The 12,064-nt window shown below is 36.2% G+C and overlaps 1 protein-coding gene across 1 annotated transcript; it reads left to right on the plus strand.

Moving 5' to 3' along the window:
• Positions 1-10,923: 10,923 nt before the first annotated feature.
• Positions 10,924-11,853, plus strand: LOC101973162 (olfactory receptor 4C46). Its single transcript, XM_005330058.2, has one exon. It carries the CDS (start codon positions 10,924-10,926, stop codon positions 11,851-11,853), a length of 930 nt encoding a protein of 309 aa, XP_005330115.2.
• Positions 11,854-12,064: the final 211 nt, after the last annotated feature.

The raw sequence follows: 12,064 nt of genomic DNA on the forward strand, positions 1-12,064 counted from the left end.
TTTGCCTCTGATAAATGGTGAATGAAGAATGAATGTTAAAGTAACATAAATAATTAAAATAAAGTATAGAGTAAAAAAAATGAGTCCTGAAGACTACAGATTGTATTTCACTGTCATCTAATTCAGGCTGACCTCTGAGGGAAACCACAGGGTTCTTTTTTAACCCTATGTAAACCGAGGAATGAGAAAGAATTGAGAACTGAGTTTCTGAGCATATGAGCAAATGTTATATCATGATATTCTCTCAGCAAGATTTCATTATCCTCTGCATATGGGCTGTTTATGATTTTTCTGTTACATGGTGGCCACATTCACTAGTAAAAACTATTTTGTAAAACGTATAATCTGTCTATACAAAAGCAACTTCAGGATAATTTTTGTTGTTGATCAATGTTTCTTTCACTCTTTAATAAACTCAAATATTTGCTTCCAAAAATATTAATATTTTGGGTGACTTCTGAGGCGAACAAAACACACCTAGGTTCTTCTTTCATGGTGTTTAAGTGACAGACACCAGAGGTTTGAGGGGAAAATACTGGTGAGTGTTATACAAACATGTTAAGATGAATAGGATACCAAGAGGACATGTTGGATGGACAATAAACAAAGACCTGGAGAGAGGGTGCTGACAGAAAAGGATTCCCAGAAAGAAAGACAAAAAAATGGCCCTCATGGGACAAAATTGGGCAAGGAGAGTGAAGAGGCAAGATGTTGGATCAAAGCATTCCTATGACAGGTAAGTTAAAAACAAAACATGCAGGAAACCTAAATCATTCAGCATGGTTGTGGTTGTTAATTTATATTGTTATTCAACAGGCTTTACACTAAGGTAGAGTAAAGGTAAATTGCAATCCTGAGAATAGGAAGACAGAAATAAGCAAGATCAAAAGAGATCTCAAAATAGTATTAAAGCTCAATGGCAAAAACCATGGGCAAAACATAGGAAGTATTTTTAAGATGGTGAGTGATACAATTATAATTTAGTTTGTAATAACTTGGTTTCCAGTAAGATAAAGAATAAAGAAATATGAAGGGCAGGAGGGAAGCAGAAGCCTAGTATAATGATCTGAGGGTAAAAGGCTGAGATTGAACTCTGATCCTCCTGGTGAACAGACAGAGTGGTGGACACTGGAATCGTGCTCAAATCCCTCCACCAGGCCACTGTACACAAGACCCAGGTATTGTGACTGGGTTGCTAAGAGTTCACAGCCCTCACCATCTTTGAACAAAAACACCAAAGAAAATAGAAAATTCTATCCAGGGGTTATTCCCACTATTTTATGACTCTCCAGTGGAAAAATGAAAGACTGTCACAAGAGTGTAAAAAGGTTGTATCCCTTTGCCCCCTGCAGAACAAATTATGTACTACAATTATGACAGTGGTCCATTTCATGCTTTGAATATAGCCTTTGCTGCTCTAAAAGAGACATGTTTTTTCTCTTCTCCCTCTTTTCCTCCCTAATCTCTTCTCCATAACCCCTCCTCCTAATTTCAGAGGAAAATGGGATTCCTTTTGTACAACTCTTTAAAATCTCTCTTTTGCTCCTGATGGAGAGAATCAGATGCTGGGACAGGAGTCCTCTGTGTTTCTTTTTTGCTAGAAAAGCAATGAAACTTCTTTTATGTTTTTTTTCTCAAAACCTTGTCTTCCTTATTGGATGGTCATCAGGGATGGGACCAAGCTTTAAATCACACAATGAACACTCCAGAGCTGCGCAGGTCCCAGGCTAAAGCTTGACTTCACTGGGGACCATGCACTTTTCTCCTTCTGTTGTCAGACTTTTTCAGTCCCTGCTTCCAAATGACAAATTTGTAGAAATACCCATAACAGGATCATTACCACAAACTGAAATAGAGAAATAGTTCCCCATATATTTAGAAGTTATAGAGAATCAATTGATGAGGAAGATTAGAAAGAGGAGTCATGGGTGAGATCAGGTTCTCACTTCCATCACAAGACAGATGAGGGAAGTGAGAAGATGGAATGGAGAGAATTTTGCAAATGAAAAGGGCCTCTCCATCTGCAGCAGAGGTGCCTGCAACTACAGCAGGGGGTCTCCCAGCCTGTCTAAGGAATGCTCCAGAGTTGCCTGAAGAAACCACAATGGTCTCCCCTGAGGAAGGTTCCCTGCAAGACAAGGCTGACTCTGTTTGGGACTGACTCCTAACTCCCCTTCCCCTTCTTGACTCCTAGACCTATAACTAGGCTCAAGTCCCAACAGGGACCTAAAAGAGCCACAATGTGTGACCCATGAAAAGGTGAAATATGCTCCAAAGGCTTCATGATTTAATTTATGCAGACAGGAATGCAGGAATATATGTATGAATATATGCTAAGAATATGCAAGAATGATGAAATAGACATAAATTTGGATCAGGTCAAATTTACTGATACAGACGTCATTAATCAGATGCTCTCTTTAGCCCTGCAGCTCGAGGAATTGAAAAGGACTCTGGTTATTCAACTGCAACAACAAGGACCAAATGAGACTCTCAGTGAGTAATTAGAATGTTCTAGGAGTTAATGGCTAAAAAAAATTTAAAGGCATACAGAAATCAGATACAGTGTGATTTGTCATTTAAGACCTACTATCCCACCCTAGGAGAGTCCAGAGACATAACTTTCATTATTTCTATGAGTATTAAGTGAGTGAGAGGAACCCTGACATCCTTGAAACCTTCTGTGATTGCTCTTTCATGTTAGACGGAACCCCTCAGTGGAAACTATGGTCCCCAGCATGAAAACTCTAACTGCAAAGTCAATAACTGAATCCAGGGATAGCAGGGGTTAAGAGGCAACTCTTGATATCCAAAGTTTTAGTCCTGTGGTTGCCTCAGTGTGATGGAGATACAGAAGGGCTCAGGAAGCCAGGGCAAGATGGCAAGATGGTGAGTAAGGAGGTGGGGGTAGGGAACAGGGCCAGGAAAAAGGAGCCTAGAGAAGGAGGCTCTGCTTGATGAAAGTGCTCCTGGACACAGCAGAGATTCCAATCAGATAGATAAGTCTATTCCTGCCCCTAAGCCAGGGATCCAGTACAAAAACTAAAACAGATGTGTGGACAGAGGGGACTCCAACCATTAATACTGAAGAAAATGTGGACAGGGGAGGAGACAGGAGAGGAGAAAATTCCAGAAACCATAAAAAGGACAAGACAAAACTACCCCAACAGATTCCTGGCTTCTCTTTGAGTGATGTGTCTGTGTCACTTTTGCGATAAACCTGCTGCTCTGTGTCTTGTTCTACAATTCTTTGCTGAACAGAGTCAATGAATCCAACATCCCTGGATGGTAACAAGTGAACAGCAGAATTAAAGAAGAAGCCAGCTGACCTGAAAAGACCTATGATCTTGACTGGTAGGTTTCAGGCTTCCCATTAGTGAAACACTATAGAAATCCTAATGAGTTCTTACTTTGATATAGTGAAGAAGAAAAGTTCAAGTGAATGAAATAAAAACTGAATTCTCAAATCAGAAATTCATGCTTCTTGGGCTGGGGATGTGGCTCAAGCGGTAGCGCGCTCGCCTGGCATGCGTGCGGCCCGGGTTCGATCCTCAGCACCACATACCAACAAAGATGTTGTGTCCGCCGAGAACTAAAAAATAAATATTAAAAAAGAATTCTCTCTCTCTCTCTCTCCTCTCTCACTCTCTCTTTAAAAAAAAAAAAGAAAGAAAGAAAGAAATTCATGCTTCTCAATCAATATCCAGACTTGAGCCACTCTCAGGTCCAGAAACCCTAAAATTAAAGAGAAGCTGGATATGCTTGAAGTAGGAGCCAGGAGTACTGCCTCAAATTTATGTTGATCTGTCTTCAAAATACCCAAAAGCGTTTTTCAGGTTATCTGTGCATTAGAAGAAGAGAAATAATCAGGCATTGCTGTGACTACTGAACCTATGGAGCACAGAATATTGTGATGGAAAAGGCTAAGCAGAAGCTGGTAAATCTCTCTATCCAGGTGTGATTCTCACCACATTCAATTGAACTACTTGCCCTGTGCAAAGACAGATGGTTATGGAAAAATTATAGTGAAATTCCATTAGCTTGATCAGATGGACACTCCAATTTCAGCTTCTGTACCAAATGTGGTTTCATTGTTTGAACAAATTAAAACATCCCCCTAGTGTTTCATATGTAGCAAATAATCTGGCAAAGCCTTCTCCATACCTTTCAATAAAGGACCATCAAAAGCAATTTGGTTTCATCCAAAAAAGCCAGTAATGCACATTCTTTCTCCTAAAAAAAGAAGTGATGTTTTAGCCTTAATTCATAATTCTCTCTCCCAAACCTAAGCAACCATTCATAGAGAGAGAAACTCAATAATTTTCAAAAAAAAAAAAAAAACACAGAAAAATCATTCAACACTCCAATGGAAATGAAAAGAAATTAAAAATCAAAAAGATCCTCCAGCTCAAGATGTACTGTTTAATTAATCAGAGGGCATCAATAGCAAAAATACATCAAAAACAAGAGAAAATTAATACAATTGAAGACTGTTCTTTGAGAATACACAGTCTGAGTAATAAAAAGAAAATAAGAATAAAAAGAAATGAACCAAGACTTATAGGGACTTTAAGGTAGAATTAAATGTTAAAATAGTTTAGTTCTGGGGTTTCAAGAGGGACTTGAAAATGTCAAATTGTGGAAAACCTCTTCAAATGGATCAGAAAAGAACATTTTCCAAACCTAAGTAAATGTGGATATCCAGGTACAAAAAGAGCAGAGTTGCCAGTCAGGTTTAACTCTACTACCCACTATGAAAATCACTGTGGAGTTTCCTCAAAAAACTGAAAAAGAGTTGACATGTGATCCAGTTATGCTACTCCTGGGTATATATCAGTGTCTATCAATAGATGAATGGTTTTTAAAATATAGAGAATAAATAAGAATGAAATTCTGTCATTTGCAACAACAGGGTGAAGGTCATTGTGTTAAGGGTAGTAAACCTGGCACAGAAAGACAGGACTGCATGACCTCAGCCACAGTGGAAACTAAAAAGTTTGATCTCATAGAAATTAAAAATAGAATGGTGATTAGCTGTGTCTGGGGAGAGTAGGAGGTACATGATCTATGGGTAGTGAGCTGCAGTTATGAATAAGAAGCTCAGGGTGCTGTAGCACACTGGGGTGACATAATACAATGTACATTTCTAAAGAAATGATAAATGTTTGAGGTGATAAATATGATTAACATGATTTAAACATTATGCAATGTGTACATGTATCAAGTGGCACCTCATTAATATGTACAGCTTTTTATATTTTTAAACCTTATTTTAAAAAGAATTAATCTTCAGCCTAAAACAAGGATGAAATTATGGCTTTTACTGGTAAATAGATGGTGCTGGAGAATATCATGTTAAATGAAAATAAGCCAATCCCAAAGAACCAAAGGCAAAATGTTTTCTCTGATATGCAGATGCTAATTCACAATGGGGGTGGGGTCTAGGGAAGAATAGAATTACTTTAGATTACCAAAGAGAAGTGAAGGAAGGAAAGAGGGTATGGGGGTAAAAAGGATAGTGGAATGAAACAGACAGTATTACCTTCTATACATATATGACTGAATGACCAGTGTGACTCTACCATGTACAATCAGAAAAAAAGATAAACTATACTCCACTTATGTATGATATATCAAAGTGTATTAATGTATTCTACTGTCATTTGTAACTAATTAGGACAAAGAAAAAGAATTTTAAAAATAATAATTAATACCAGTAAAATGTGCTATACCTTGAATAGACATTTCTATGAAGAAGACATACCAGTGGACAGCAGATAAACTAAAAGGTGCTTGATGTCAATATAAACATCAAGAAAAATGCAAATCTATACACAATAAGATATCAACTTAATCTGATAGGATTGGAATTATAAAAATCAAACAAACAAAAATAGAAAGATAATAAATGTTGTTAAGGATGTGAGAAAAAGTAAATGCTTTCCCACTGTTTTTGTTAATATAAATTGGTTCAGCCTTTACAGAAAAGAGTATGGAGTTTCCTAAAATAGTTTCAAAAAAAATATCAGCCTTTATAAACAAGAAAATCATTATTTGTATTCTTGATGATTTCCCTTCTAACTTCAGTGAGATGAAATCTCATCACAGTTTTGATTTGCCTCTCTTTGATTACTAGGGATGTTGAACAGTTTTGGTTTTTTTTTTTAAATATATTTGTATTTCTTATTTTGTGTAATGTGTTTTTCTTTTAACCATTTATTTATTGGGTTATTTGTCATTTTGCTTTTTTGTTTGTTGGGTTTTTTTTTTGCTTTTTGGTTCTTTGCTGTTTTATTTTGTTGTTGTTTGTTGTTGTTGTTTGATATCAAGCTTTTGATTTTTTTTAAAGCATTCTGGATGCTGTTGGAGGAAGAGCTTTAAAAGATCTTCTCCCACTCTGTATGCTCTCTCTTGCATGCTTGTGTTTCCTTTGATGTGTAGAAGATTTTTAATTTCATGCCATGCCATCTTACTTATTGATTTTTGGATTTTATTTCTTGAGATTTAGAAGTCTTGTTAAGGAAATGGATGCCTGTACCAATATGTTTGAGTGCTGAGTCTGTCTTCTAGAACTTGAAAGGTTTCTTGTGTAATTTTTAGGTGTGTTTGATCCACAGTGAGACAAGGTATCTTCATTCATTTTCAGTAGGACTGCAAATTAGTATAACCTCTTTGGAAAGTGGTATAGAGCTTCCTTAAACCACCAGGAATGGAACCACAAATTCACGCAGCTATCGCAATCCTTGGTGTTTATTCAAAAGAAGTAAAGTCAGCATACTATAGTGATACAGGCACATGAATTTTTATAGGACCACAACCCATAATAGCCAAGCTATAGAACAAGCTCAGGTGCCTGTCAATAGATGGGTGGATAAAAAAAAAAATGAATACACGTAATATGCAGTATACAGGAAAACTGGGGACTGAAATGGAACAAGTTATACTCCATGCTTCTATAATTATGTCAAAATAAGTCTTGATGTTATATATAAATATGAAGCATTAATAAAAAAGAAAATGAAGAAAATTCTGCCATTTGTAACATTTTGGATCAACCCAGAAAACATTAATGTTAAGAAAAATAAACCAGGCACAAAAGGTCAAACACAACATGACATCACTTACAGGATAAATCTAAAACAGTCTAACTCAGAGTTATAGAGTGGGACTGTGGTTGTCATGAGCTGGGGAATGAAGAGGAAGAAGATGTCAATCAAAGGGTATGATGTTTTGGTTGCACAACAAGAATAAGTTCTAGAGATTTATACACCATTGAGCTTATACTGATCAATATTGTCCAGGATGCATAAAATACTGCTCAAAGGGAAGACTATGTGCTGTATGTTATTATCATCATCATTATACTAATAATAAACAAGAAGTTGGATGGACACATTTGAAGATGTTCAGATAGGTGACCAAATAATTTCATGGCATAGATTACATGTTATATATGTACTGTATTTTGTATGTTACTTACTTCAAATAAATGGTTTTTAAAAAATAATGTACAGACTTCCTAAAATGACTAAGTGGCAAATAAGTAACAATGAAGTTTTGTCCAATTGACAAAATGTGCAATGACTTGAACTCTCTCACTGTATTTTAAATATCTCTTCAAATCTGTAATGCTGCCAATCATTCCATGCTGTGTCCCAGAGAACACTGTTATATAGACCTTTCTTTGGTTTCTGGCTACTTCCAAAACACTAGAAAAAAGGAAAAGCACCATGTGCAATTAAAAATAGCTGTCATTTAAAATAGCTGTCATTAATATGCCTTCACTTCTTTAGCTCTCAAGCAATTCACGGTGGGTTTTCAGAAAGGATTTAATACTGATAAGAAAGAAGCCCCCTCTGGAAAACATTTTCAGGGAAACTACATTGCTGGTACTCACACTGGATTAATGTACAATCCTATTTACATGGCATTCATCTTTCCTAACAACCCAATTTCAGATTAAAAATAAATAAATAAATAAGGAATTATGCTCAAACTTCAGGGAATACAAGTCTCCATTCAAAGGCTGGTGATTTTCAAATATATCTTCCCAGAATACCTGCTTCCAAGGTAATATATTTCCATCAAAATATATAATTAATTCATGGGAGAGAAAGCACAACTATAAGCTAAGTGCCTGAATTCTTCTGAAAACCTCTTAAAATTTCCTGGTTTTGTAAGATGGCAATATTTTTTTGTGGTAGTTGATTCATCCAGAGCAAGATTCACCAGGAGTGACCCATTTGAATTCTTTTTCTCCCAACCTCCTGCCTTCTGTCCTACTGAACCAGAGCAGCAGAATGATTTCATTTCTCCAAAACATATCAAGTGAATCCATTCTAAATCCAAATCACAGATTTTCTATTAAAATATTTTTAGGCTTTAAGTTAAAAAGAATGATTTAGACTTTAAAGGAAACATCCTTAATGACATTCGATTTGATGTTGGGTTACCTGAATATTCTCTTTGGAAGTTTGTTGTCACTTCATATTAAAATTCTTATTTTAAGAGGAGGTCTTTTTGAAGATGAAATTGATTCTGAATACTCAAAGCATAATTAAAATCATCTAAAAGTACTAAGGTAAGATTTTCTATAGTGTGTATGTTTATTAATTTTGTAATTTTTCATGTGCAGAGATCATTACTTTTCAACATTTATCAAATGCCGTCATAGAGTGTCATTTGTTGAGTGTCATTTGTTATAGGATAATTCATCCTCATTCCCCTTTTTCAAAAGATGGTTGTCAAATATCATTGAGCAAATTTAACATTAGACAATTTGAGACACATAGTGGATGAAGCTTTTTATAAAACCCAGCCCTCCAACAACAAGAAAATTTAGTTTTCCATGAGACACCTCATTTAGTAACCAAGACTCTGAAGATAAAAACAAAATTTAAGTACACCTTTCACACACTTAAGACTTGGATATATATATATTAAATGACATAAATCATCAGCTGTTGAGCCCTAGTACAAACAAGAAGTCTTTCTGGGTCAACTGCTGTGGGTAAAACACATGTCTTCTTTAAAAGTAGTAATCCAGAAGATTCTTCTTTAGTTAACAGGAGATTTGAAAATGTCTCCATATTTTTACTCAAACTGTCAATTTAGCTTTGCTGAGTGCAAACACAGTTATAAAAACAAATGAAAGGCTTATATGTGTCCCTAGATCTGTGATGAATGTGCTCATGTAACAATCAATTCTCATAAAACCTATGAGGTGACATTCTCACTCTCACTTTGTAGATGATAATGCAGATGGGTGCAGGGCCAGGAAATGTATCCAAGTAAAAGAAGTTGCAAGCAGAAGAAACAGGATTTAAATCTGGTCTTACTGAGACTCAATCAGTACACTTAACTTCATGAGGGTTGTGTACATCATTTTCCAGCTGAGTGTGGGGTCCATATTTTATAATGGTGTTACAGAAGGCAGAACTGGCTGTGAGGGATTGGCCAAATGAAAGGAGCCCTTCTGAGAATGAAGAAACACTCATGTTCTTAATATTTGGGAGTTCAAATGAATTATTATGTATCTTTGTGTCTGCTGATGAAATTGTTTTGCACAAACTCTCTTTGAAGTAGTTCAACATAATTTATATAACATAGTATTGAATTTATAGGTAAGAGGAAGAGGAGAATAATATATGTTAAAGGTCTGAAGGACAAAAAAAATGAATAAAAATTGAACTAACTTGAAGCCAGAAAAAGAGGTACATTCCTATAATTCCACCTACTAGGAGGCTGATGCAGGAGAATCACAATTTTAATGTCAGCTTGCTTTGCAACATCATAAAACCCCATCTTTAAAAAAAATATCTAATGATCTATTTTTTCTTTTATTGACTCTGCTACTTATTAGTTACTTTTTCTGGAAGAAGATGCTAAACTCCTCCTCTGTGCATATATAAATCAGAGTAAAAATGGAAAAAAAGATAACAACATTAGCCATTCACTTTGTTGTGAGAAATAGATCAGTACATGTCTGCAAAACACTTAGAACCCATGTAGAGTTCAGTTACTACCAGTAAACACGATCAAGATTTCAAGATTATTGTGAGCCATCTGCAAGCCCTTATACTATAGTTTCTGAGATGATTTCTTTAGCAGTAAGAAGGATGCAACAAGACCAGCCATTCAGATTACCTCAAGTATGAAGAGGAATTGTGCAGGTAAATCATTGGTACTATTTATGAAATAAATATCAGTTGTTTCATAATTAGGTATTGCAAAGTTATTCTATTTATTCAACAAGTTTTATGAATTATTTTATAGCTGCTTTTTTGTACACTGATTACATTTCCATAAGTGTTACCCTCATCTCTTTTTTATCAATTGTTATCATTACTCTGCTACGTGGGGTTCTGATCTCTGGCTTCCACCCCTTATTTAACCTCGCTCTGCTTCATCCAGGACACAAAAGAATGGTTACAAGAGTAACATCTAATGTGCCCTTCCTTAAGTTTCTTACCATCCTTGATTCCTATTCTCAATTAGCTGTCACGTTTCTCCATTTCATAAGGAAAAAAGGGCAACATTCTTTATTTATACCTCGATGGCAGTCATATTCTGTTCCTACCTTGCTTTTGGGGTTTAAATGACACTATGAGTGAAACCTATTAATTCAATTTAAGCTCTGAGTCATCTCAGAAAATTAGAGATACTCAGCCTCTTGCCTTGTGTGTTCACAAAATTTTCTCACATATATAGTCTTTGCGGAATCTTTACTAGAAGGTAAAGTAATCATCATTACTCAGAACACTTTTTTTCCACCTCACCCAACAATATAAATGCAAAAATCTCCACATAAATTCTCTCGACTCCCTAGAATCCACACATTATTTATTTATGAGAATGGAGAAGTTTAATTAAAGGTTGTATTTGTTTTTTACAGATAATGCAATTCACTTTCACTTGAAATACATGGAGAATAGAAATAATGTGACAGAGTTTGTTCTTATGGGGCTTATTGAGAATCCAAAGTTGCAGAAAATTGTATTTGTCATGTTCTTGCTCATACACATCATCTTTATGGTAGGAAATATGCTCATTGTAATCACCATCACCACCAGTTCATTGTTGGGGTCCCCCATGTACTTTTTCCTGGCCTATCTCTCCTTTATTGATGCCTGCTATGCCTCTGTCAATACCCTTAAGCCAATGGTAGATTCACTCCATAAAAAGAAAGCCATCTTGTTCTATGCGTGCATAATGCAAATTTTTGGGGAACATTTCTTTGGAGGTGCAGAGGTCATTCTGCTTACAGTGATGGCCTATGACCGCTATGTAGCCATCTGCAAGCCCTTGCACTATACAACCATCATGAACCGGAAAGTATGTCGCCTACTAGTGGGAGTGTCATGGGTGGGAGGTTTTCTCCATGCAATCATCCAGATCCTCTTCATCTTACCACTACCCTTCTGTGGTCCTAATGTCATTGATCACTTTATGTGTGACCTGAACCCTTTGCTCAAACTGGCCTGCACTGATACCCACACTCTGGGACTCTTCGTTGCTGCCAACAGTGGGTTCATCTGGCTGTTAAACTTCCTCCTGAGGCTCATCTCTTATGTGGTCATCCTGCGCTCCCTGAGGACCCACAGTCTGGAGGGTGGGCGCAAAGCCCTGTCCACCTGTGTCTCCCACATCACAGTGGTCATCCTGTTCTTTGTTCCTTGCATCTTTGTGTACATGAGACCTGCAGCTACTTTACCCATTGATAAAGCTGTTGCTGTATTCTACACTATGATTACTCCTATGTTAAATCCCTTAATCTATACCTTGAGAAATGCTCAGATGAAAAATACCATTAGGAAATTGTTTAGCAGCAAAGCCATTTCAAGTGACAAATGAATGTGCCTCAGGTCCATTATTAATTCAACTGAAGAAAGGATCAAAAGACATATTGAATAATCTCATCAAGAATACATAAATGATACAAAAAACATACTGTCATTTATAAATTCTTTATTGAGGCAGCCATACATGGGTGCAAAATAGTGGAGAAAACCAAAGCCAGGACATCTCTCTCATATTTGTAAAATTCTTCTTACTGGGGGCTTTG

The sequence above is a fragment of the Ictidomys tridecemlineatus genome, chromosome 4, assembly GCF_052094955.1.
Source record: "Ictidomys tridecemlineatus isolate mIctTri1 chromosome 4, mIctTri1.hap1, whole genome shotgun sequence".
NCBI lineage: Eukaryota > Metazoa > Chordata > Mammalia > Rodentia > Sciuridae > Ictidomys > Ictidomys tridecemlineatus.

Excerpts from the sequence above, each read along its gene's own strand:
- LOC101973162 (XM_005330058.2), top strand. The coding sequence starts at position 10,924 with ATGGAGAATAGAAATAATGTGACAGAGTTTGTTCTTATGGGGCTTATT.